This window comes from Cupressus sempervirens, chromosome 1 (genome assembly GCF_028749045.1).
Source record: "Cupressus sempervirens isolate cs-2001-9-10 chromosome 1, ASM2874904v1, whole genome shotgun sequence".
NCBI classification, from domain to species: Eukaryota; Viridiplantae; Streptophyta; class Pinopsida; order Cupressales; family Cupressaceae; genus Cupressus; species Cupressus sempervirens.
Window position 1 is genome coordinate 35,956,930 of NC_143118.1, and position 25,497 is coordinate 35,982,426.

Consider the following 25,497-nt stretch of genomic DNA (forward strand, 5'->3'; position numbering starts at 1 on the left):
AAAATCTTCCACTTTGTTTATTGGAATTTGGTTAATAATACAATTTAGAGACGTGTGAAGGTGATTGAGTCCCTATTTTAGCAAAACACAATGAAATGGCTTTGATTTGTTTAAAATGGGAATTAATTACAAACAGACTTATAAGGGAGGGACCACTCACAAAATGAACTGATATGACAAAAAATAATTATAATGTTGCTCTAAATTTAAGACATTGGCACGTACAGATATAGAGACAAGTTTAAGGGACAAAAACAATACATATTATGGGCATAATGCATGTATTGCTATTAAAATCATATATAAAATTAACAATTGAATTTTTTAATTACAAATAAGATAAACCATCTAAAAGTAAAACAAAACAAAAGATGCTAATATTCAAATTTATTGAAGTATATTAACAACCCACTGGTTCCTGATGGTAAAGTTTGAAAGGATCTCAGTACTCCTGTATGGAGTAGTCTTACCATTAGCCTTCTACACTATGTACATGCCCTGAAGATTAGCCTAAATTTTTATAGGTCCTTAAATGCAAACAATTTCTGATGATTAATTTGCCAAGATCAGTTGTTTGTTGTTCATAATAGGAAGGAAGCTGTCGATAGAGTTAAAACAATCTCAAACACCTATCCTCTTAAAAACAATTAGGAAGACTCAATTCATTGTAATGCTCCATCAATGAAAAATTCAAGTGGCACTTAGATTAGTTCATTGGATACATTTCACTATCAATTATGAGAATCACCTCTTGATGTGTCTTCCTAAGAACACAAAATAAAAATAATATGCAAAACTCACCAACTTTTCTCTTGTGAGATTAATCGATATTCCATTCGGAGTTAATTTGATAACTAAATCAACAATTGAGACCACCTCAAAAATTAATAATATGTAGAAAGAAATCAGAAAATTAGAATCAACCATCAGAAAAAGGAGATAAACAAGTATTGTGGAGAATCCCTTTTTAAAGATATATGTAAAAACTCCATGAAAAAGTGTGTGAGTCCTCAATTAGTACAGCAAGAATAGCCCCCATTACCCTTGAACATAGTCCATAGACTCACTCAATAGTTTTTTAGCACTCTTAAGTCCAAACAAACACTTCTCTATAATCCTTCAGTCATCTGCTACAAGACAGTCATGAAAATTACATAAAACACCCACAATTACTCCAAACACACGAGATTTGCACCTTAAATATGAAATATTCACTCTTAAAGTTTTCCCAACAATTTTCCAAAAAATAATTTCATTTTATATCTTAACAGTCTGACCTTTTTGTTATTTGCAAAATTTAAAAAACCAGTAGTGTCCCAAACTAATTTTTTAGTTGAATAAATAATGCTTAATAAATAGATGGCAATCTATTTAGAGTCAAATAATAAATAATTCAATGACATTCAATTCAAACTCATTTAAATTTATATAACATTAAAAAAATGTCAAAGAATGTGGGTATTGGCTATGCTGGCCCCCACAACTCGTGTCTACCTTCAATCTACCCTGATGCCTTTTTCCAGTTTCTGAAAAATTGGTAGCATTTTAGAATGTAGCAGCTGAAGTTTTCGATTAATGCACCAGCCTTGATTCCAAAACTGACTAATCTGCATCTATTATTCTTTGACCTACTTTGACCTAAGGGAGAAATCTTTTACATCCCCACACCCTCCACTTTCGACAATACCCTCCAAGTACTCTTAAGCCACTAACAATAATTTCCAAAACTCTTGTATGGCTGCGCATAAGATTTCTTCACCATGTTTTATTTGATATTTTTTTTATGCTAAGGATGGATATGGGTCCCATGACCCCTCCCCTTACAAACATGAAAAGGTGTGGAGCCTTTTCTATAAGATAAAACCTTGCTGACCTCCATGCCTTCAATTAGGTGTGTTCCAAACACCTTCCTTCTACAAAAGGAAAAAACTCTTCCCAGGCTTGGGAGTCTACCACGCTCCCACAAGCTCTCAATAGATTACTTTTGATACCACAACAAACTGAAAGAATAATCTGTATCTTTTACAAGGATGATTGGCTTATTACATTAGCCAGGGATGACTAAATCCCATACAATTGAGGAAAAACCTCATTACAACTTCCCAACCTATATACAACAATGTGTTAATGATAGCACAAGTAAAATGAATAAACAATACTAAAAACATAAAGCTTGCGTACGAAGTATTACAATAACACTTAATCAATCTAATATACATGGTCTTGTGGCCCTTTAAATACAAATTGCAGACAATAAAACACACCCAACCCAAATTTATAGGGTCAAGGGAAGACCATGAGTGAACCCAACAAGACTAGCCTAGGACAAAAGGAAAGTGCTTTTGAATGAAAAAAGGCAAAAACCGAGGTATGAGCTGCTACAAATGTTCGCTTGCATAGTGTAGCGAATGTAATGTCCCCATCTAGGACCTTATTTAATTTGCCTAAAAATTCCCAACCAAGGTTTGAATTGAACTTGGAAATCTATATTTAAGTTAAGTTATAATAAACCCTACTAAGAAGCTTGTCAATTTGAAATTACTACCATAAATTATTATCTCAAATTAATGATTCATTATACATTAGATAGTTAACATATTAGGAAAATATACATATAACTATAACTATAAGTCTATAACTATATAACTATATATATATATATATATATGTTCAAATATTTGATCTCTAATGGATTTTACATCCAAAGTGAACTGAAAGAGTGAGGACAAGCCAAATGGTTCTCAGTTTGCTTATGATATCAAATGTCTCCTCATAGTCGATGCACTCCTGCTTGGAAAACCCTTTAGCTACTAACTGAACCTTCTACTTATCAAAAGTTTCATCAACCTTATATTTGACTTTATACACCCATTTGCAGCCAATGTGCATCTTAACTAGTGGATTATTTGACAACGCCCAAGTGTTGTTTTTCAAGAGACTTTGATGTTCATCAACCATAGCTTGTTTCCACTAGAGTATACCATTAGCGATTGACTATGTGTGAGACTGATAAATACCATAAATTTTTTCCATAAGAGAAAAATTGATTGCGATGCATTGCTTGCTCTTATTCCTAGCTGATCTTCCCTCAATAAGTTCATGATCATGAAGATCACAAATGGTCTTGGCCCACCACTTAGGTCAGAGAGTAGAACTAATATCCATTGCAGTAGGAACAACCCATGGGATCTTTGGATACAAATCCTAAATGTCTTGAGAAAAGGTGGGTGGCGCAATGTCATGACTAGGAGACTCCAAAACTGCAAAATCATTGGAATCCTTTACATCAAGTGATTCAAATGCAAATCAAACACCTAAATTTTTAGCTTGGGGAGGTTGATCCTCAAGGCTCAAAACAAGAGAAGGCTAAAATACTCAGCATTCTTCATCCAATACCACATCTCAACTAAATATGAGATTATCGGTTTCAATATCAATCAATTTATAAGCCTTAATATTGTAGTTGTAGATTGTGACCATTAATATTTGAGTCTTGGAATCTGATTTTGTGCACTTGGCATCTGGAATCCAAACATAAGTTGTAGAGTTGAAAACCTCAAAATGGCTGATTTTGGGCTTCTGTCTAGAGCAAGCTTCCTCTAGGGTCATCTTCTTAATGACTTGTGTAGGAGACCAATTCAAAAGATAAAATGCAATATAGACTGCTTCCGCTCAAAACTTCTTTGGAACATTTTTATGTTCCAAAATAGATTGAGCAATCTCAATGACCATACAGTTCCTTTACTCAACATCATTCTCCTCAAGGGGCATAAGGTATGGTAAGATGGTGCTCAATGCCATGTGATGTACAAAAGTTGAAGAAATTAGAACAAAATTCCCCACCATTGTCAAATTGAAAAGTGACTATGTGACAACCTGACACTTTTACCACTAAGGCCTTAAACTTTTGAAACATTTTCAACACCTCTGAATTATGTTGAAAAAAATATACCCATATTTTTCTACTTAAATCATCAAATAAATAACAGAAACTACCTATATCCGATGACTGATGGAGTGTTCATGGGTCTTGTTGATGTGAGTTTTGTTCCACTACAACATGCAAAATCAAATACTTAATATTTCAAGGAGAAACACCAAACACTCAATCCTCTCTTGATATAAGGTCATCTCTCATGCTAAGCTTGCAAAGTAAGATCATAAAATGACTTCAAGGTTCCTTCTTAAATATGGACTTCACTCAGTTTTATGATGTGATATGTTGGTTATCACAAAGGGACTTATGGTATTCATTTAACGGATATCAACTCTTGCACCTCTAAAGATTTGGCTTTACGATGTGCAATGAAATTATAAGATCTAACTTTCCAATTCTCCACTTCAACTTAAATTTCTAAACTCTGCTTCTACTTCTACTATGAATGCAAGGAATCATGGATGAACTTGGACTCTACTAGATGTCATCTCACCATCAACTCCAGTTACCTAGTACAGGCTTGTAAGGAATACACAAATGATTTTCACATCAATATCCTCTCTCCAATCCCATCATCTGGATGCAAACCAAAGATTGAACATCAATTAAAGTTAAGTGTTTTCATCGTCTCACCATGCAAGGCACTCTTACAAACCATAAGAGGCTAGTGGCCCAGATTTGTTTGATCCATGCAAGTGAACATCCATAATGACTTCCATCCAACCAAATTACTTCTAACAACATGAAACAAAATCCTAAACTAAGTGAGAAAATATGGATCACCATGCAATAATACAAACTTGATCACAACAATTCACCATGCAAGGAACAACAATGAAAAGTGGACCAAATTTGGTATTATAATAGCAAGAATTCTCCAGAAAATCCCCCTTTACAAATGACAGAGGTGTTTATAAAGGGAGCTCAAATACAATGAACAACCAAGATTTATTTAAAATCAAAGATTATTCCATATAGGCCCAATTAGGGTTTCATAACCACCTGCTACAAGCATTGAATGCTCACCCAATTACAATTAAGCACCACCTTGTGGGCCAATGAAAGAATTACAATGCCTTCATGGGCCAATAAGAATATTCAAATCCATAACAACTTGATGAAGATCAACGACACTTGGACAAATGAGAAGAGAGAACTTGTAGAAGAAGCCACTACCTCACAAACCAACAAGAAAATTCAAAAGAAACCACAAACAAATCGGTAAAAGGCCATTATGCCACCTCATCATCTTAACCTGCAAGGCAAACCGCTACTTGTAAATAATTGTAAGGTTTTAAATAATAATTGCAATAAGAGTTAGAAAATCATCACAACTTATTATTTGAAATAATAATTTTCAATAAAAATAATTAAATGGGGTAATGAAAATTTGATTGGATAATATTTATTTTATTAGCATTTATTATTTTCCACAATTTTAACTTCCATTTGTAAATTTGGATAATTTCAATGCAAAAATGGATGAAATAATTAATTCATCTTTAAAATCAATCCATATTTTGCAAAGTCAAGGTAAATTTAGTCTTCACCCAATTTAAAACCCACTATCTACGATGTCAAGGCAAACTTTGATCTCATCTCAACTTAAAACCATCTTTTTCTTTTAATTTTCATCACTCTCAATCTTTGAAAAAAAAATTATTGTTATTCATATCTTTGAAATTTGATCATGTTTCACAATCTACCAATAATTTTAAAAATTTCAAAGCATCTCATTAAACTCAAGAAGAGGTAAGGTGGTTTTGTAATTGAGATCTCTTGTTAATCTTGGAGTGGAAACCACTACACGCATAAGCAAAACTATTAATGAAAAAGTGGAAACCACTAGGCACTTAGACAAAACCATCAGACAAAGAGTGGAAACCACCAGCCATTTAGCCAAAACCATCAAACAAAAACTAGAAACCACTAGTGACTTAGGCAAAACCATGGTGGAAATCAAGGGTGACTTAGGCAAGTGAATGGTGGAAACCAAGGGTGACTTAGGCAAGTGCATGTAACATGCAATACTCACCATGCCCTTTGGCAGGCACATGTAAAGTGAAGTGCACACTGCCATGTACTACGTGTATAGTGAAGATCACCAAGGACATGGGCATGTCATGTATCTTTGGCTCAATTATAATAGTTTTTATTTAACATTTTTTTTAGCCAAATTTTGTCAAATTTTAAAGTTTCCACCCACAACCAGATCTTGCCTCTTTTTATCATTTTTGACTCTTAGTCCACATTTCTCCAATTTTTCCTATTCAACTCAACTCTTGGAAGGCTTGTAAAAATTTAATTATTGCCAAAATTGCTCTACCCCAAAAACTTAGAACAAAAGAGGGGGTCCCCATTTGCAATGAGGCAATGGTGTGAAAACCTCACAACAGGTCCACAAATATTTGCATGAACCATTTGCAAGACCTTGGATGCCCTCCAAGCATCACCATTTAAAAACAGAGTCCTATGTTGCATTTCATCATGACAAGCTTAGCAAACTCCATGATCCTAAGTCTACAACAACCAGACCTCCCAAGCTAACGAAGAGAGATAATCAATGTTGAGGTGCTCATACAACTGATGGCGAAGATTGTTAATGACAGTAATTTTGAATATTGTGGCCTACTCGAAATAATCTCCTTTATCAACAAGTCTATAAAGACCACATTTCTCAAGACCAAGAGTGACTATAGAGTGGGACCCCTTTCGAACAATGTTGTACTTGTGAGAGCAGAAGACAACATCCAACAATGTTTCTTAAGCTTTATCATTGGGACAAAGTGTACATTGTGAAACAAAAAACCTCTTCCTACAAATAAAATCTAAACATTACCCTTTCCAACAAAAATACATTCTTTGCCTCCACCAAAGATAATTGAATCTATGGAAGGCATGAACTCTAGAAGCAACCTTGATGATGTGTGAAATGTTGAGAGGCACCAATGTTAGTGCACGAGGCATATGATTTCTCATGATTGGATGGGCATGTGGCCACAAATGCATAGGAGGCATAGTCCTCCTGATTAAATGTGTCATAGTATGGACCTTTTGCTAAGACCATGTTTAGATTGCTCGGATACCAAGTATTTCTTGTAATCTTTCTTCATTTGGAAAAACTTGACAATAGTTACACTAGATCCTTTTCTTCTTGGAAAAATCCCAAGGTTGTCCTTGTCTCTTTCACTAGAAGGACTAAGGTTTATCTTTATTCTTCTATGAGGTTTTAGCTATAAAGGCCATCTATTCAATGGAGGGCAAACTAGTCCTACTTCACAACTATTGCATCCTCCTGCGGCAAGAGCTTGTTGTAGAAATCACAAAACTTCATATCAACACTAATGGAAGTGATCTTGAGTGTCCCAATAAAATGCTCATAGAATCAAGGCAATCGTTTAGTATGATCACTACCATAGTTTGTCCTCCATCTTGCGGCCAATAGCCACTAGTTGGTCATGGATGTCCTTCATCTTCATAAGATATACCTAGTGAGACATCTTCTCATCCATCATGATAGAAAATAGCATATTTTTTAGGAAGAAAGCTTGGCTCTTGTCAGATGTTTCATAAAGACCCTTCAAGAGTTCCTAAACCTCTTTAGCTGTCTTGGCAGACAACACCAAAACAAGTTGATCATCAGTAATAGAAATTTTGATAAGCATCATAGCTTCTCGATTGCTCTCATCAAATTTATCCTAGTCTATTCCAGCTAATGTAGAATGTGCTTCCGTATACAAAACAATATTCTCAAGGCGTCGATATTTGGATATCATAATCATGTGTTGTAGTTCAATCGTTGAACCTACGATTGCCCTCCAATATATTGTTCGTCAAAGATGCCATTCAAACTAATCAACCGTGTGAGGAACAAATATCGAGCAGAAGTTGTTGAGCCAAAAAAATAAGTCTTGAGGATCAACTTCTAAGATGCAAAAGAACAAAATGCAAAAAATCTTAGGGTGCTTTTATTTTTTGAAACTCACAAAACTCTTAGGTTGTATAGTTGTTAAAAATTTTGACTAGAAAAGTACTTTAAAGTAAAAAAGCCTCAATCTTTTGTTCCGAATCACTGGTTGGAGAAGACTTATAAAAACAAACCCACACACCCATTAAAAAGGAAAACAAGCTTAAGACACGATTTTTTGAGGTCATGTACCCACAAGTCATCATTACAAGGATTGCAAGATCAACGAAATACAATTGCATTACTTAGAGGAGGGCCAAACCACAAAAAAATGGGTTGGTGATGACTAGAATCACAAAGGGAAACGAGCCACAACCCTACAAGAACAACAAATGACAGAAAAAAATAACCTTAGGTTCTCAGTCACAACCCAAAAATGCTCCTAAAAGCCCTTGTGAAAAAATGCAAAGCAACACGCAAAATGGAAAAAAAACAATTGTGCACAGGTCTGAGATGCAAAACTGAAGCTACACAAGCACAGAGGACAAATTTTCTATTTTTTGTTTTACTAATGCAATTTCTACACGTGAATTACCAAAAAAATCACCTCAAAATTTGCTCTGATGCCTTGTTCATTCAATGTATTCAATAAAAGATTTATAACAAATATATAGACCATTACAAGAGGTTCAAACTAAAGCAAAAGCTTCTTTAAATTGAAGTCTAAAATAAATTAATAAATAAAACTCCCAAGTGACGATTAATAGAAGAATCTGAAAAAAGCTAGTTCAAAGTAGCAGACTAAAAATAACAATATATATCAATTGTTGTGTGTGTGTGTGTGTGAGACCATATGATGGCTCTTTATCCTTGATAGCATATATATACAACATTTTGTAAATTAATATCTAATTCACATATGTTACAGCCTTATTTGCTGTCTCACAAAGCTAGTCAGCAGTGTAAAGGATGCATTTCCTTTCTTATCTCTTCCCTATGAAGAGCAACAATTATATTTTCTCATTCACCTTTTCATCCTGATCAATATCCAATACATATTTAATAATCCCTATCTTCCATTCTCCTATTCTTCCCTAGTCCAAATCTATTTTTTCAGCAACCAATACATTCACCGTTTATGTCCTCCTCCCATAATAGAATTGATATTATATATTTTTCAAGGCTAAAGGTTGCATATCTTGAAAGTCCAAGAGATATGACTTATTAGTGTCTCCTTTCCTTATAACTAAACACACCTTCATTACTAATTGTTGCCTTAATCCAGAGCAGGGTTGTATACAGTACTCATGCACCTGTTAGTTGCTTGGAATAATATAGTTTGGATTAGTTTTTGAGATCAATTATGGTGCATAATCTTCTTATTCATCAATCATAGCTCTAAATTGTGACCTTTCTTTTAACTACTGAAATAGGAATCTGACACCTCTGTGACAGGCCAACACTGGCGCAAATAATTAAGAAATAATTAACAATTTATGATGAAGTTCAGCTGGTTTATTCGTGTCAATCCGAGAGCATAAGCTTGCGAAAGGTGTCCGAGCAGTATGCCATCAAGGGGTGTTAGTTGTGATTTGAGAGATTATGGATGCAGCTAAAACATGCGAAAGAAAATCTATGAAAAGCCAAATAAATCCCAGCGACAGGAACATCACAAACAGAAATAACTCAACAAAAATAATCAGCAATAAAAATAACTGCAACTCACAACAATTAATTAATTCATGATATCATTCATATGAAATATTATTATACAATCAAACATGGATATGGAACATATAAACTAATATAATATGATTAAATGCATTCCATGTAACGCTGAGCTAAAAATACAAATGGAAACAAACTCAAATGCACTCTATACGTAAATGAAAAAGAATCACTGGGTAACTTCAGAGTGGGCCTGCCTCCTCAGCTAGCTCGTGATGAAGAAACGATTTAGTTTTACAGCTTTGTAAACATGCACCCAAATATGGAATTTATATTTTAAAATGATAATAATTTCTGCACACTGTTGAGCATTCTGTAGAACTGTACATATATATCTCCTGATACTGTCTCCTGCTGCTTATATATAAATGCAGCTTTTTACCACCTCTTTGATATGTATAAAGAATTACATAATTAGCATGTAACAGAAATCTTCTACATGCAAAGAATAGGCCATTTTTTGTTATCGATCCAACAGAATATTGTTTCCTTCGTCCATATTTGTTGAACCACAGTTTTGAAATGGTTTTACTGTAGCCAAGTACAAATATAGAGAGAATCTGGTTGACAGGTTGCCTGTCCACATGATTCATGGAAAAGATTCTCAACTACAATATATTTTCTTTACTTACTGACACCCGTTACATACAGAATACTCAGCAATAATAATGGTTAATTTTTGGGCCAAGTTTATTTCCATCCTTTGGCACGTAACTCACCTTCATGTCCTTTCCAGACATACATGTCTTATGTTTGAGGTCTGCATCAATTATTGATGAAAACAAAATGTGTCTCCATGCTATCAAGAAACGACATGCAATGCAAATTAAGGCTTGCGGTCTTCCTCTTTAATATTGTAACCATCACTAAGTAATATTTCCATCCAGGTAAGTATGTGTTATATATTTAAAAGTTGATGGAGATTTGTATTAGTGAAATAGTGACAGGAAGATGCATAGTAGGTGACAGGAAGACCTGCAACTTATAATCAACATGCTAGATAAAGACAATCACATCTATTTATTCACATACTTTATCTAGTAACTAAATTAAATATACTTACATATATTAGATCGTATGCAACATAGAAGGAGAAAATGGGTATTGAAATGAGCATGAAGGCTTATATGAAGGCTAAAATATGGCATAATGTGGGACAAAAATAGATCTCGTCACTCTGCAAATTGTATTACATTGTTGTAATTTGTACGAACAGTCTATTGTCACGAAAGACTGTTATAATGCCACATGTAAGAGCAGATCCATTGGATCATTGTATCCGATTAACCCCTATAAGTGCTATAGTTTCCACTACTGAGTTACCATGATGTTCCTTATCACAAAGACATGATTAAGTGCATGGGTATCTTCATATATTATAGTCTAGAACTATGTCACAGGATTCACCGAATTTCAAGCATGAGAATCGAGTTTTGGTGAACTTTGAGCTTTTATATGAATTTTGTTAAAATAGACCTTTGAATTTGTACGAAAATAGTTGGATTTGATTTTAATTTCAATATAATTTTGAAAAGCATTTTTTTGGGTTTTAAGATGGCATTTTCCAATTTTCAATTTATTTTTCATCTGAAAACATTGCGAATTTGTAGTAGAATAGAAATGGAAGGTGTGAAGAGTATTGAGTTAAAAGGGAGTGATTTTTAAATTCATTTTTATATGAATTGTGACAACAGTTTTGGAGTGCAAGTAATTTCCTAGTTGTGTTTCAAGTTTCTGTGTGATCAAGATTAAGCAGCCACTAAGACCAGAATGTCACCCACGGCTCAAGCGCAGAACACTGTCCAAGCAGTCACTAATGGCATAACTCGAGTTTGACAATGTCAAATATTATTATTATATTTGTACTAAATCGTTATATAAAAAGTTAACATTTATCTACTATATTATCTATTTTATTTTCTGACGGTTTTTTTCATTAAATTAATCTCTATTAAAAAACTTAACAATTTTATATTATTTTGATTAGGTCTATTTTTAATACTGATATATAATAAATTAAATTGTCATATTTTAAAATATTCAATTTGGACTTCTAAACTATTGAAAGATAAATATTTAACAAATATACAAAAAACTAACTATTTAAATTGAAGTTGACAAATATATTATGTCAATATTGTTTTATTTCAAATTTAACACATTTATATAAATGAATTCAATGTCGAATTTTTTGTATTTCTTACCATTTCTCAACTTCATGTGAATTTTATTGTTGCTGAACTCGAGCTCAAATCCAAACATTGTGGTATCATATCTTATAGAAAGATTGGCTCGGTCTTGGCTATTCAATCTAGATTAGCGGAGAGAGGAAGCCTTAATGATATCTCAACTTTGATTACTTAGGATGAGGATGTTCCATTGTCTGAGAATGAATAAACTCCATATGGGAACTTCCTGCTTGTATCCATCATTATAAACTTCGTTCCATATCTCTATAATGTCCTCATTTTTGGCAAGTCTGTGCAGTTGATGGAGTTAGTGCATCATAGCGACCCTTGTGAGCTGACAGGGTGTTTTGGGGGTCCCAATTGTGAACTTACTATTTTTAGTAAGTCTATTTTTGGTAGTGCAGTGGGTGGCTTTGGCAGTTGGCCGTCACCTACAGTAAATAAGGTTTATAATTGCATGAGCTCTTATTTATTCATTAATTATTAAGTTGCATTATTATAATAGTATTTATGTTATTATAATAATGACATTAAGAGTTATTTCTAAAAAGTGTGTTGGAAAGTTTCTAGTGTTAATGAGTTCTTTTGGCAAACTTCCACAATGTTTGAAGTGGAGTTTTTTAGGAACCTTTGGCCAACAAAGGATTATAAATAGGAGCTCATTTCATTGGGAAAAGGACGCTTGAATATTTATTTGTTTTTTTGCACTTGTGGCTTTTTCTGAGTTCTGATAATTTGTGGCCCTTGCTGAAGTATAAGGGTTGAACCTGAGATTCTAAGAAGTACTTGGCAATTGTGTTTTAGTAAACAATTGGCCAACACCTCCTACTGTAAATTTTGTGGCTAAGCAAAATAATCTAGAATATTATATATGTTTTCCCATTGATTGTCTGGGTGAGGGTTTTTGTGAATTTTTGGGAATTGCTAGAAGCAATATTGCAAATTGTTGTTGTTGTATGACAATTTGCCTGATCTCCCCCTACTGTTTCGCATTATATTTGGAGGAGAGGTTTATTTTCTGAGGTTATCAGTTGGTGAATTGTATTGCTGGAACTACGATTTCAAATTGGAGGACAAAATCTGAATTGACTAAGTCTGACGTTAAAGCCAGGGCAGCAGATCATCATTGGAAACCATATTTCATAGAGGACAGGTTCATTGCCTAATAATGGTGGTCTGCATGAGGGAATTTCGAGCCCAGCATCAGCATTTGGAAACGCTATCACCATTGCGATTGGTCTGAAACTTAGCCACTACACTCACATGCCCAGCATTGCATTTATGGTCCACAAATTGGTTCAGGCCTGCGTCTCTATTATACATTGGGGCCACGATTCTGATCAGCAGTCATAATAAAGGAGACTAGGTGAGTGTTTGAATTGGAAGGGCCGCATTAAGTTCCAACTTCAATCTGGAGTCTGCGTTTTCCATATGGCCCATACCAAGAGCATTCGAACTACAATCAGGTTCTTTGGTTGTTGAAGTTCATTTAAATTGTGAAGACATTGTTAAATTTGTTAGCAAATAAATTATGGAGAATTCTAAGAGCATGTCATTTTGCAATATTGTTTCCTTGTCAATTCATATATTTCTGAAAAGAATTTTAAAAGTATAGTTTTTTAAATCAGAAAAAGAAACACAAAATCCAAACATTTCTCATTTTCAAATAGCAAATCAGTATTAGGCCAGAAGGGGTTTTTAGAGCGGTATCAGAGTAGTTTCCTGCCAGCCTGCAAGAACTGGGAATCAATTGATAGTGGTCAGTGCTTGGTTAGAATTGCAATTAATATTTGATCCGTTATTTTCTATTCAGTATCATGGCTGATGATAGGAGATTTGTGTCAGGTTTACACTATACCCGAAGAGGACGTACCACTCCACCTAGGGAAGGTGAACCTGAGATATAGTTTGGTTATATTAATAGTCCAGGTGGTTCAAGCGGGTCAGGACTTAGAGATGTTGATGTTGACAGAGAGGCTATGCAAACATTTAGGAACCTTGCAGTCGAACAATAGCAAATGATAGGTGTACTGTAGCAGTTGTCTAACACTCTGCAGTAGATAGCACTTCCTCGAGGACAGAGTAGGGAGAAAGCTCAAGATATTTCTATTAGTTCTCATAGATCTCGAGTCAAGGATAGAGCCCGAGTTGGTGATAGGTACAAAGATGCAGATTGGGTTCGAGTTGAGGATCTTGGTGGATTAGTTGACAGAGCTGACATATATATTGGCACTCAGGATAGGCCGCAGAGGCCCACGTTTCTGAGACCTGAGGTGGATGCAATCAGTATTGAGTCTAAGGCTGCTCCTTTTGTTGATGATGTGGCAGCACACTTTACGGAGTGGGATGCTTTACCACAGGCTATTAAAGATCATTTGAATTTTGATATGTTCCTAACTCAAAAACAAGAGCATTCCAGAGCAAGTTAAGACTTGAGAGACAACGACCTCGACAGACTGAGTTATAGCAAGTTGCTAGTAAGATGACGTTCAAGCACTTTGATGGTACCGGGAGACTTACAACTCAAGCTTGGATTCATAAGCTCGACACATATTTGGCTTTGCGTCCTATGTCAGAGGTGGACGCTATTAGATTTGGAGTGTTGCATCTGGATGCAGTTGCCCATGACTGGTGGTACCATGGGTTAGTTTCTTTGCAACATGATTAGATCACTTCCTATCATCCGTAGATCGCCTGATCGAGAGATTTGATAGGAAGGATCCGAAGGTGTACTTCTATGAGTTGGCTCAGTTGAAGCAGTCTAGTGGATTGGAGAGTTACATCAATGAGCTCCAGAAGCTTTCAGTAATGGTTTATGATATTTTGGAGCGTAGACGAGTGATCTTTATTTATGAAGCGATTGAATGAGCCACTCCGTGGATGGGTGAAGTCACTGGACCCATCCTCTCTATAGGTAGCGATGAGGAAGCCACGAGACTTTGAGTCCTCTTCTCGAAGCAAGGTTGCTTCAAAATCTTCTGCTCTTTCGCCCAATGATGAGCCCCCACTAGTTGTTGAGGACAAGGGTAAGTTAGTAGGGAGGTCTAATGATATTTCTGGAGAGGATTTGAGGAGGCAGCAGCTTTGCTATTGGTGCAAGGGGCCTTTCTCTAAAGGTCATATTTGTGCATTGAGGCCGAAGGGAGCAACGAATTGTAGTATGTCGATTTACATTGATATGATTGCGGATGAGTCATCACAGTAGTATGAGGATGTTGATGGAGATGATCATACTGAGGATAGAGTTTATACTGTGATGAGTATTTATAGTTTGGTATTTGCCACATGTTCAGGATTTGCATTGGGTACAAAGTTGGTCTGAGCCTAAACTGGAGTGTTTGCAAGATGATTGAGTAGATATAATGAAGGAGAATGTGTTGAGATCTCCTATGGATTTGTCTATTAGTGATGTTACGACTTTTACATCACCAACACAAGTATTCAGTGCTATATTGTAGGTCATGTTATTGGTTCTGATGATGGTATTGGCATTCACTTGGTTCAATGAGGACAAGGACATCACTTGCTTCTTATAAGATCCCCGTGCAGGCTTTTGTATGATGTCGAATTGCTTGAGGACAAGCAATCTCCGGTAGGGAGGACTGTAATGTCTCTATTTTTGGCAACTCTGTGCAGTTGATGGAGTTAGCTCATCATAGTGACCTTCATGAGCTGACAGGGTATTTTGCGGGTCCCAATTGTGGACTTACTATTTTTAGTAAGTCTATTTTTTGCAGTTTCTATTTTTGGCAATGGAGTGGGTGGCTTTGGCAGTTGGTCGTCATCTGCAATAAATAAGGTAAATAATTGCACGAGCTCTTATTTATTCATTCATTATTCAGTTGCATTATTATAATAATATTTATGTTATTATAATAATGACATTAAGAGTTACTTCTAAAAAGTGTTGGAAAGTTTCAAGGGTTGAGTTCTTTTGGGAAACTTCCAAAATGTCTAAAGTGGAGTTTTTTAGGAAACTTTGGCCAACAAAGGATTATAAATAGAAGCTCATTTAATTGGGAAAAAGACGCTTGAATATTTATTTGCTTTTGTTGCTTTTGTGGCTTTTTCTGAGTTTTGATAATTTGTGGCCCTTGCTGAAGTATAAGGGTTGAGCCTAAGATTCTAAGAAGTTCTTGGCAATTGTGCTAAAGTATACAATTGGCTAACATCTCCTACTGTAAATTCTGTGGTTAAGGAGAATAATCTTGAATACTATATATATTTTCCCATTGATTGTCCGGCTGAGGGTTTTTGTGAATTTCTAGGAATTGGTAGAAAAGATAACATAAGATAATGATATTAATGTCCAACAAAAAACCAACAAAAAGTCTATGGGACTAGAGGATTACATCAATGAGGTTGACAGCAGTAGGAGCACACAAAGGTGTCCGAAAATAAATACAAACAACAACAAGAGAAAGCAAACAAGGAACCAGAAAGGAGGCCAAGAGAGAGACTAGGAGTCCTTTCTAGGTGAAAAGAAGTCATTCATTAAATGATATGCATGCCGATGAGTAAAGGCCCTGCTCTGTCTATGGCCACACATAGAGGAGTGTCACTGGTGCAAATAGCCAGTCCAGGACCTGACGCATCTGGAATGCTTGGTAGATCTAGTGGAGCTAGAAGGCCTTTTCACACCACGCAAAGGAGATAATGGTGTGAAAAAAGCAATAATGAGTTGAGTAGACGAGTGTTGATGCAAAAGCAGTGATTGGATCGTGCTATCACAGAGCATAGTGGTCTCTCAAAGATAAAGTGCAATATAGTGCTAATCATAGTAGCTGAAAAAATCATAGAGAGAGAGAAGCATTCCCGAAACAGACAGAAAAATCTCCCTCTGATCTCATAATAAGTGGGGCAACAGAAAATGAAGTGTGCCTCGGTCTCCACCTCACCCAAAGTACAAAGCCTGAAGGTCCGCTCACCATTATCAATGTGATGGTCAGTCTGGACCCAAAGACAGTGAGAACCAACTCTGAAAGACCCCAAAAAGATACACAGGGCATGAGACCACCTCCAGGAAAGGTAGCTAGGACAAACAATAATACCATCAGACATCTCCAAAAAGTGCTTCACATAAAAGGACATCTATGCGCGTAACCCACCAGGAGGGTTAACCTAGGTAGTAGTAATGTACTGTCTATAGATGTCAAGTCTGACATGTTCATTCAACTCCTACCGAGAGGGGATAAGATGAATCGAGGCATCCAACGAGAACTAAAAGAGGGGGACGTGGTCAATATCAATCCCAATCGAACTGAGTAGAGAAGAGGCTTGTGCATAACAACAACGTGTGCGAGAACCAAACTCAACACTCGCAATAGACACAGAAGAACAAAAAGCTAAATAGGGGTATCGAACACAATCACCAGCATGATTCACAAAACCACGAAGATGATGGAGGAACCAAACCAAATTAAAAATGGCCGCAAGACTAAAAGGATAAGCGCCGAACTCTGCAAGAATGACACCATTAGGAGTGAACCTATGACATCTAATGATGCGCCTCAAAAATAAAGTCTGTACCCACTCCATCGAGGCCCAATTAGAACGAAGGAGATGGACCCCAAACCATAGACCCATAGAGAACAGTTGGCCTCACAAGAGAGTCCAAGAGAGATAACTTGGATGAGGTATCCTAGAAATGGTACTTGAAACACAGTTTCTCAAGCAAATCAAGAGAACCCATACCCTTATTAACTATGGCTGAATAGTTGGCCTCATACTGAAAAATTAACCCCCAAATAAGTATAGGATGTAGCAATCTCGATCTCCTGACCCTAAAAAAAGAAGTGGAGATGGAAAGTCTTTAAACAATTGAAGATCATGACCCAAGTCTTACTCAAGTTAACCACAAGCTGTCGTTGATCACAGAAGGAAGCCAAGCCATCAAGAAGCTTTTGTAAACTGTCTGGAGAGGAAGCAAGGAGAACCACATCATCGGCAAAAAGAAGGATGGAGATCAAAACCTAATGAAGATAACAACCATCTCCAAGGAGTGAGGATCTCTATAGGAAGTCCTCGAGCTCATCAATATATAACCTGAACAACGTAGGAGAGAGAGGACAACCTTGCTTAACTCCAATGGTGCTATGGATCAGATCCGAAAAACCCTCGGGAGTCCTAAATCTGCCAACCACAATCTCATATAGTCTCATAATAGCAGTACTTAACATCTCAAAGATGCCAATCTCCCTAAGCCTCTCAAACAGAACCACTATTGGAACAGAATCAAAAGCTTTGCAAAAATCGACAAAGCAACAGTAAACCTTCTCCGATTTGTGTCTAGCCTCCTCAACAATAGCCCGTAGAGTGAAGATGTGATCCATAGTCTAATAGTCTGCTCCGAAACCAAGCCACCCTCTAGCCCTACAACCTATCCTATCTAGCTCACCAGATAACATAGTATTAAGGGTTGTTGCATACAGTTTGGCAAACATGTGCCCAGTCATGATGGTTCTGTAGTTCCCCAGATCAGAGACCGGGCCGATCTTATGAATAGGATAAATTAGATGCCTGGACCAAGAAGTCAAAAAACCAGTGTGAATCACTCTAATAAAAAGAATAGAGAGATAGGGACCCAGAACTAAGGCACCAAACTTAAAAAGCTCAACTTGAAAACCTTCCTCATCAGCAGCTCTACTACACTTCATAGATTTGATAGCCTCAAAAATGTGGGAAGGGGTGAACAAGAGGTCAAAAGGAGGCGAAATGGGATGGATAGAAGGCTGCCCAAGAATGTCATAAAGAGTCGTGGTGTGGAAGGTAAGGGAGCAAAAGTCGAGGGCGGAGGGTGGAGGAGAACTGCGAGGGAAAAGAGTGCGCTAGAAAAGCTAGGTATTGCGGACTAGCATGAAGCAGAGGGATTTGCACTCGGAAGCGACAAAGGAACGTTTCTTACCGCGAAGAAAGTGAAGATAAGAAGAGTGAATCTAGGCAAAGTCAGTGGAGTGAGCCTCAAAAGCAGAATGCATATAACAATGGAAAGATTTGCAGTTTGTATCGAACCACTGGTTCATAGGGCAAGTATTACGGCATTTGCTGCGAAGGGGCAAAGGAGGGCAATGAGGAATGGAAAGAATGGCAAACTTATGAATAGTCGTTGCAAGTAGATCAAACATGGAAGTGGCCTCACTCGAGTCAAAAAAGCACAAAGGGTTGAGGAGCCTCGAAAGATGAGCGGAAAAGAGCTCGCATTCCCTTTGAGAAAACGGAAGCAAATGGGTGAGCAAGCAGTGATAGAGGAAAGATGAAAGGCCAAGAGAGTGAGCAAAAGACGAGGGAAGAGGCGAAGGTGAATACTGAGGAGAGCATGATCTGCAAGAGGAAGGTGCATAATGGTGACACTGCGAATGCAAGAAATGAAAGAGGGACATGTGAGGACATAATCAACAACACTTGCACCACCACCATGAGGCCAACACGTGAAGAACTTTGAACCAGGAAAGCAGGAAAGGCCGTTCAAGATCACCAGACCCGAAGACTCACAAAGCTGCAACAGATGTCTACCATACATAGATAACGGCCCAAGAGCATCCTAAGAATGCTGCTAAAGCGCAAGGGAAGTTGGATCAATCTCAGTGGAGCAAATGGGATCCAAGCTACGATCATAAAGCAGAGTCTGGAGTTCCCTGATTCTCGCATTAAAATCCCCGAGAATAATAATGTCACCAAGAGCAACAAACTGAGAAATAGTCTCATGAAGGTCGACAAACGGGTCACCGTCATCGGTACCATGAATAGCATATTGGGAGGAAGTTGGCAGGAAATAGCAAGCAGCCAAAAAAAGATCTCTGACAGTGACACTTATGGTCAATGTGGACCCACATAAATCTGGCAAATGTATCCGAGTGTACAATAGAGGTGCCGCTGAAAATATCCTCCTCGATCAAACAAGCCACGCCACCTGAGCCACGTACCCCACCAGAAGCACGAACCTCCTCTCTACATATAGATAACCACTGATAGCCAGTAACACCCGAAAGAAGATGTACTAGGCTCTCAAAGTCTCAAAAATGACAAGAATATCTGCGGATCCCACAGCATCACATAGAAGACCAGGCATTGACCAAAGAGACCCATTGCCATTCCAACAAGTAACAAGGGAGCAAGTGGGGGTCTCCCTCTTCTCCGACTGCAATATTTCAGTGTTGCTGTTGTATGACAACTTGCCTGATCTTCCCCTATTGTTTCTCACCGTATCTGGACGAGAGGTTTATTTTCTGAGGTTATCAGTTGGTGAATTGTATTGCCTGATCTTCCCCTACTGGGTGAATTGTATTGCTTGATCTTCCCCTACTGCTTCTCACCGCATCTTATCTTATCTTATTTCAAATTGTTGCTGTTGTATGACAACTTGCCTGATCTTCTCCTACTGTTTCTCACTGTATCTGGAGGAGAGGTTTATTTTCTGAGGTTATCAGTTGGTGAATTGTATTGCTGGAACTGTGATTTCAAATTGGAGGACAAAATCTGAGTTGACTAAGTCTGACATTAAAGCCAGCGCAGCGAATCATCATTGGAGGCCATATTTCATAGAGGACGGGTTCATTGCCTGATAATGATGGTCTGCAGGAGGGAATTTCAAGCCCAGCATCAGCATTTGGAAACACTACCACCATTGCCATTGGTCTGAAACTTAGCTGCTGCACTCACATGCCCAGCATTGCATTTATGTTCCAAAAATTGGTTCAAGGCTGCATCTCCATTACAATTGGGGCCACGAATCTGTTCGGCAGTCATAATAAAGGAGATAGCAAATCATGGCCGGCTGGGTGAGTGTCTGAATTGGAAGGGCCACATTAAGTTCCAACTTCAATCTGGAGTCTGCATTTTCCATATGGCTCATACCAGGAGCATTTGAATTACAATCAGGTTCTTTGGTTGTTGAAGTTCATTTAAATTTGGGGACATTGTTAAATTTGTTAGTGAATAAATTATGGAGAATTCTGAGAGTGTGTCATTTTGCAATATTGTTTCCTTGTCAATTCATATATTTCTGAAAAGAATTTTAAAAGTATAGTTTTCAAAATCAGAAAAAGAAACACAAAATCCAGATATTTCTCATTTTCAAACAGCAAATCAGTACTAGGCCAGAAGGGGATTTTATACTCTCGTTGTTAAATGGTAGAAAGGATACCTTTTAACCGTTATGTACTATATCATTGATAACATATTGGTTTCATCATGAATGATCTTGATTGTTCTGATGATGACATATATTGTTATTGATGGTCCCTTAATATCATGCTTGATTTCTATAATAATAAGTTTAAATCTTTAATTAAAACTTAATTAATTGTTTATCAATTTTAGTTGTCTCTAGATCTGAAATGGGCACCTTACAGCTAATGCAAGTGGCACTGAGGCAGCTTCTGTTCCCACAAAGCAATTGATGCCATTGGTGCTTTTTGATAAACACTAGCATGATGATTTGTACTGATTTTCCATATGTAGTTCGATTTCATTTCACTTCCAACTTTTTTACAGTTGCAATTAATACATCAAATATCACCGGTGATCTATATTTAGTTTTGCATGTTTTGTGCATATAATGTACATGTATGTGTGTGTGGTATAAATGCATGCATGCATATGGCTGAACCCAGCTCTGTTGAACTTGGTGAAATTTGGCAAAGCGTCAAAACCTAAAACAGAAACACAGTCTTTGATGAGATCATATGTCATAATCAGCAATGAGTATTATACTCCTTGACCAGTCATCCGACATTTGATTCAGTTAATGAAAGCATTTGAAAGAGACAAGATTGGGCATCAAATACCTTATTTTAGCACTAGTGGAAGTAATCATATGATCTGTTCCATTAAATTGGAATTTCATAAAAGCCTTTTCAAGATACAAAAGCATTGAAATTCAAATAGCATAATATCTTAAGGAACTAAAAACTCTTTGTCATTATGTCTAGAACTATGATTCTCGGTGATATAATATTTAACTTAAATTCAAGAAACTGAAGAGTAACGCTAGTTCCAGGTTGCAAAATATGCATGCAATCAAATATTTAGCATTAAACATTTAGTAGATTCTGGATTCTTCCTTCAAATGGTTAAAAATTGATCAGAAGAAACAGGCATATTGTGGGAATAAAACGTACTAAACATGTAGAATGTACCAGCCCAAAATGTCTAGGAAAAAATAACAGCACTTTAACAAATTTATCACTTTTAATCATAATATGAGAGGATCAGTCCAATAACATGCTTTAGGGCATTGAAACCAAAGGACTTATCAGATACAGCAGGATTAAAACAATGACGCACAGTAGACTTAATTTACAAATCATATAATATAGAACCAAATATAATTACAAAGTATTATATAAAAAACAAAAAATATTGATTACCTCTACTGCATTCTTGAGAACCAAATCATCTTCGACTGTCCACATGCTGAAGTCAGGAGGGCAGATATCTGACAGAGTATGATGTGCTGGAACCAGTTGAGCAGATTCATTGTAAGGAATTGATAATACTGCTTCATTTCTGTTGCACTTATGTACAATGTGAACATTTTAATGCAGTTAAATATTCCATCTTGCAAGTTCTAGCAGAGTGATTGTTTGACCATATGCATGATTTTTGAATAAGGCTTACAGGGATGACAGAAACAATCACACATTTGTATGTATTCATAATCAACATAACATACCGGTTCACTGGACAACAGATAAGTAACAAAACCAAATGATGTCGAATGATGAAAAAGAGAAAAAACAGTTGTACTTATAAACCTATATTCACAGATGACCAAAAACCATCAAAAGGGACTGGAACATTATAAATAAGTTACATAAAATCAAAGCTTAGAAGTGATGAGAAAGGGAGTAATCACAGATAATGGATGACAGAATATGACTGGTTCTTGAATTACTTCATGATAATGCCAAGAAGACATTTACTATATACATATAATCCAAAGTAGAAATAAACTGCAATCAATGGAAGAATACACCTGCGAATGAGACAGCAAAAAGAGGCACTCAAATTCCATAGCTTAGAGCCAGGATCCTCCATTGCATTAATATTAACAAAAATAATGTCAATATTAAGGAGCATCCTCCATCAAAAGTCTCTGATACTTCCCATCAGTTTCAAACGTCAAACTATAGGCCAAAGTACAGAAAATATTGAAAAATTCAAGTTATTCCAAAAATCTAGACAGATTTTCTAACACAAGCTTGCACTAGAAAAGATAGAAGCTACAGACAAAAAACAAATTTAAGATGCTAACAAAACGAATAGATGTGACTTTATTTTGACAGCCTTACCAAACAAAGATTTCAAAACATTCACAAACTATTTTGGTGTCATAATCCATGTTTTTAGCTCCATAACTCAGAATGATGAATAGAATTTTGATAATGATTCAGTTATAAAATAATGATATTAGTCTTGAAAAAATGGTCTTCGTTAGTTTAATTTGATAAGTACTAATTATTGAGAAGCTTTATTTTCTTTGGAATTATTGATTAGATAAGATTTATTTAAAAAAATCGTATATGGATAATAAGTTGATTTCGTTATCCAAATCATATAGAGTGGATTAAAATATTAGAACGAGTTGCATATAATAGCTAAAATGTTTATGTCACATAAGTATTAGATTAAGCTATTGAATTAACAAATTATGAATAAAATAATTTGAACCATGTGCACAACATTGGTTTATATTATTGATAATTTGATATGTACAGAATGTTTAGTTATTAGTTTGAAACAAAAGTAAAAATACGAATAGAAGATTATATTTTTAATTATTTATATAGAACTTGAAAAAACAAATTAAGAAAATTCTATGAACAAATTCTAATTTTATGGTTCAACTTCTTATATTAATTCTCATATTTTATTTGAGCATATTTTGATGAAAGCTATAACACTTGACATATTATTCTACGACAACTATTGATGAAAGGTTGCATACTGATATACATAGCATATTCTATGACAAGAAAATAACTGGGAGTTACATATAGATTTTGCAATAATTTCGATAAAAAAAACTGAGTGGATATAATTTTCTTAAAAATCTCTTAGATGATTTTCTTTAAATTTGTCATGGATTATTCTCTATCTTTTATAAGATAAAGATGTTTATATGCATTTGGAATTTTGGAGGGAGTTGGAAGTTTTCCTTCTAGGATTTTGTAAGTTAGTAGAGAGAAGAATTCCCATTGAATGATTCATGTAGAAGATCTCTTCAATAATTAGGTTCGAAGGTAGCAATAGCAATATTTGTATCAAATATTGGGCATTTCAAATATCTGAATTATTATAACTTCCATACTTTATATCTATATTCCCTCAATTTTCTACTTTGTTTTACTCATGCTATTTGTAAACAGAGTAATTTCTAGGCTATAATTGTGAAATTATCACCTTCTATACATAAAAGAGTAGCTTCTAAATCAATTTTGAGTTTTAGTAAGGCTTATGAGATATTTTTTATAGTGTTTAGTACTTTACTCAAAAGAAAATGACCTTTGTCAAATAATAGACCTAACAGAGTAAATAGATTGTAAGAAACCCATGGGTTCTAACTTTGACAACCATTGGATTTGCTAAGCCAATGAAAAATATTATTTTGTTTTGTGTTTGGTTTTAAATGTATTTGCTTGTGTTTGTGGATTGTAAATTTACGAAGATAATCGACAAGAAACAAATATGCTTTGTACACAGAATAAACTGAAACTGAATACAATTTTTAAGGGCTTGAAGTGATCTTTATTCCCTTTAAGAAAATATATACAAACTCAAATTTGCACAGGCATGACAAGAGGACAAGCTGATTGCTTGCATTGAAATCCAGAAATAACTCCCAACAATGTAACTTCTTATATAAGTCTCATTTGCTGCTGATAACTGTTTTCCCCTCTTGATAATGGCCCAGAATACTTCCTTGCTACTAACCACTCAAGATACAACCAAGAAAACACAAGCGATAGGAGTTCTAGCCTAGGATGGAATCATTTCACCAAAATGCCAACATGTGCGTAATGTCCCCGGGAATTAGGAATTCCGAAGTTAAAATTCATATAATATTAAATTTGACTTCTGAAAGTTTAAAGCAACTTTATAAAATAGGTCAATTTAATATTATAGAGGGAGTTAAAAGAGGACAAAGAACGAAAAAGGACAAGAGGAGAGGAAGGAAGCTCAGAGGTCACTTGTTGGGTCTTTAAAAGAAGGAGTTCACTTTGGACATGCTTGGTTTATGATTCAGACTTCAGTTTCTTTCTTGGAGAGTTATTTGAAAAGTTTCAGCTTTCATCCAACTTGAGGACAACAACCCACATGCCGGTAGACAATGGACGCAAGCCCAATCCATGGGGACGTCACACTAGGTGTCTCACGTGTGCTTACAAGTTCTTTCTTAGTTTTTCAATCTGACTGTAATACTGGTTTAAGATTGGATTTTGATAGCTGGTTATTGTATTGTTGATGTATAATGCAATAACACATTTTGAGGAGTTGATATAAGTTTTTTATGGTCATGCTATTGTATTGCTGAATATTATAAGATAATAGTAACGTCTGAGGTTTTCATGCATGCAAATATTGTTTATTTGCTGGTTGAATCTGAAAGTTATTGCATGAGCCATCTATTTACATTCTGAAAATTACTGTGAAAGACAAATTGAGGAAAATATCCATCCGGGATATTACAACGTGGCTACCTAGGGCTGATGGTCGACCCCACAATGCTGATCGCA

At 35.9% G+C, this 25,497-nt stretch overlaps 1 protein-coding gene across 10 annotated transcripts in view; it reads right to left on the reverse strand.

Annotated features, from left to right (window-relative positions):
- Positions 1 to 25,497, reverse strand: part of EMB1967 (Forkhead-associated (FHA) domain-containing protein) — a 215,118-nt gene that overhangs the window by 154,839 nt on the left and 34,782 nt on the right. For all 10 annotated transcript variants that reach the window (XR_016361349.1, XR_016361343.1, XR_016361331.1 and 7 more), the window contains exon 3: positions 22,129 to 22,214. Coding sequence is in view for 5 of the 10 variants with exons in the window: in XM_089816172.1 (XP_089672298.1) it covers positions 22,129 to 22,214 (86 nt within the window). In the remaining 5 variants the exon portion in view is untranslated. The remainder of the gene's footprint in view (positions 1 to 22,128; positions 22,215 to 25,497) is intronic.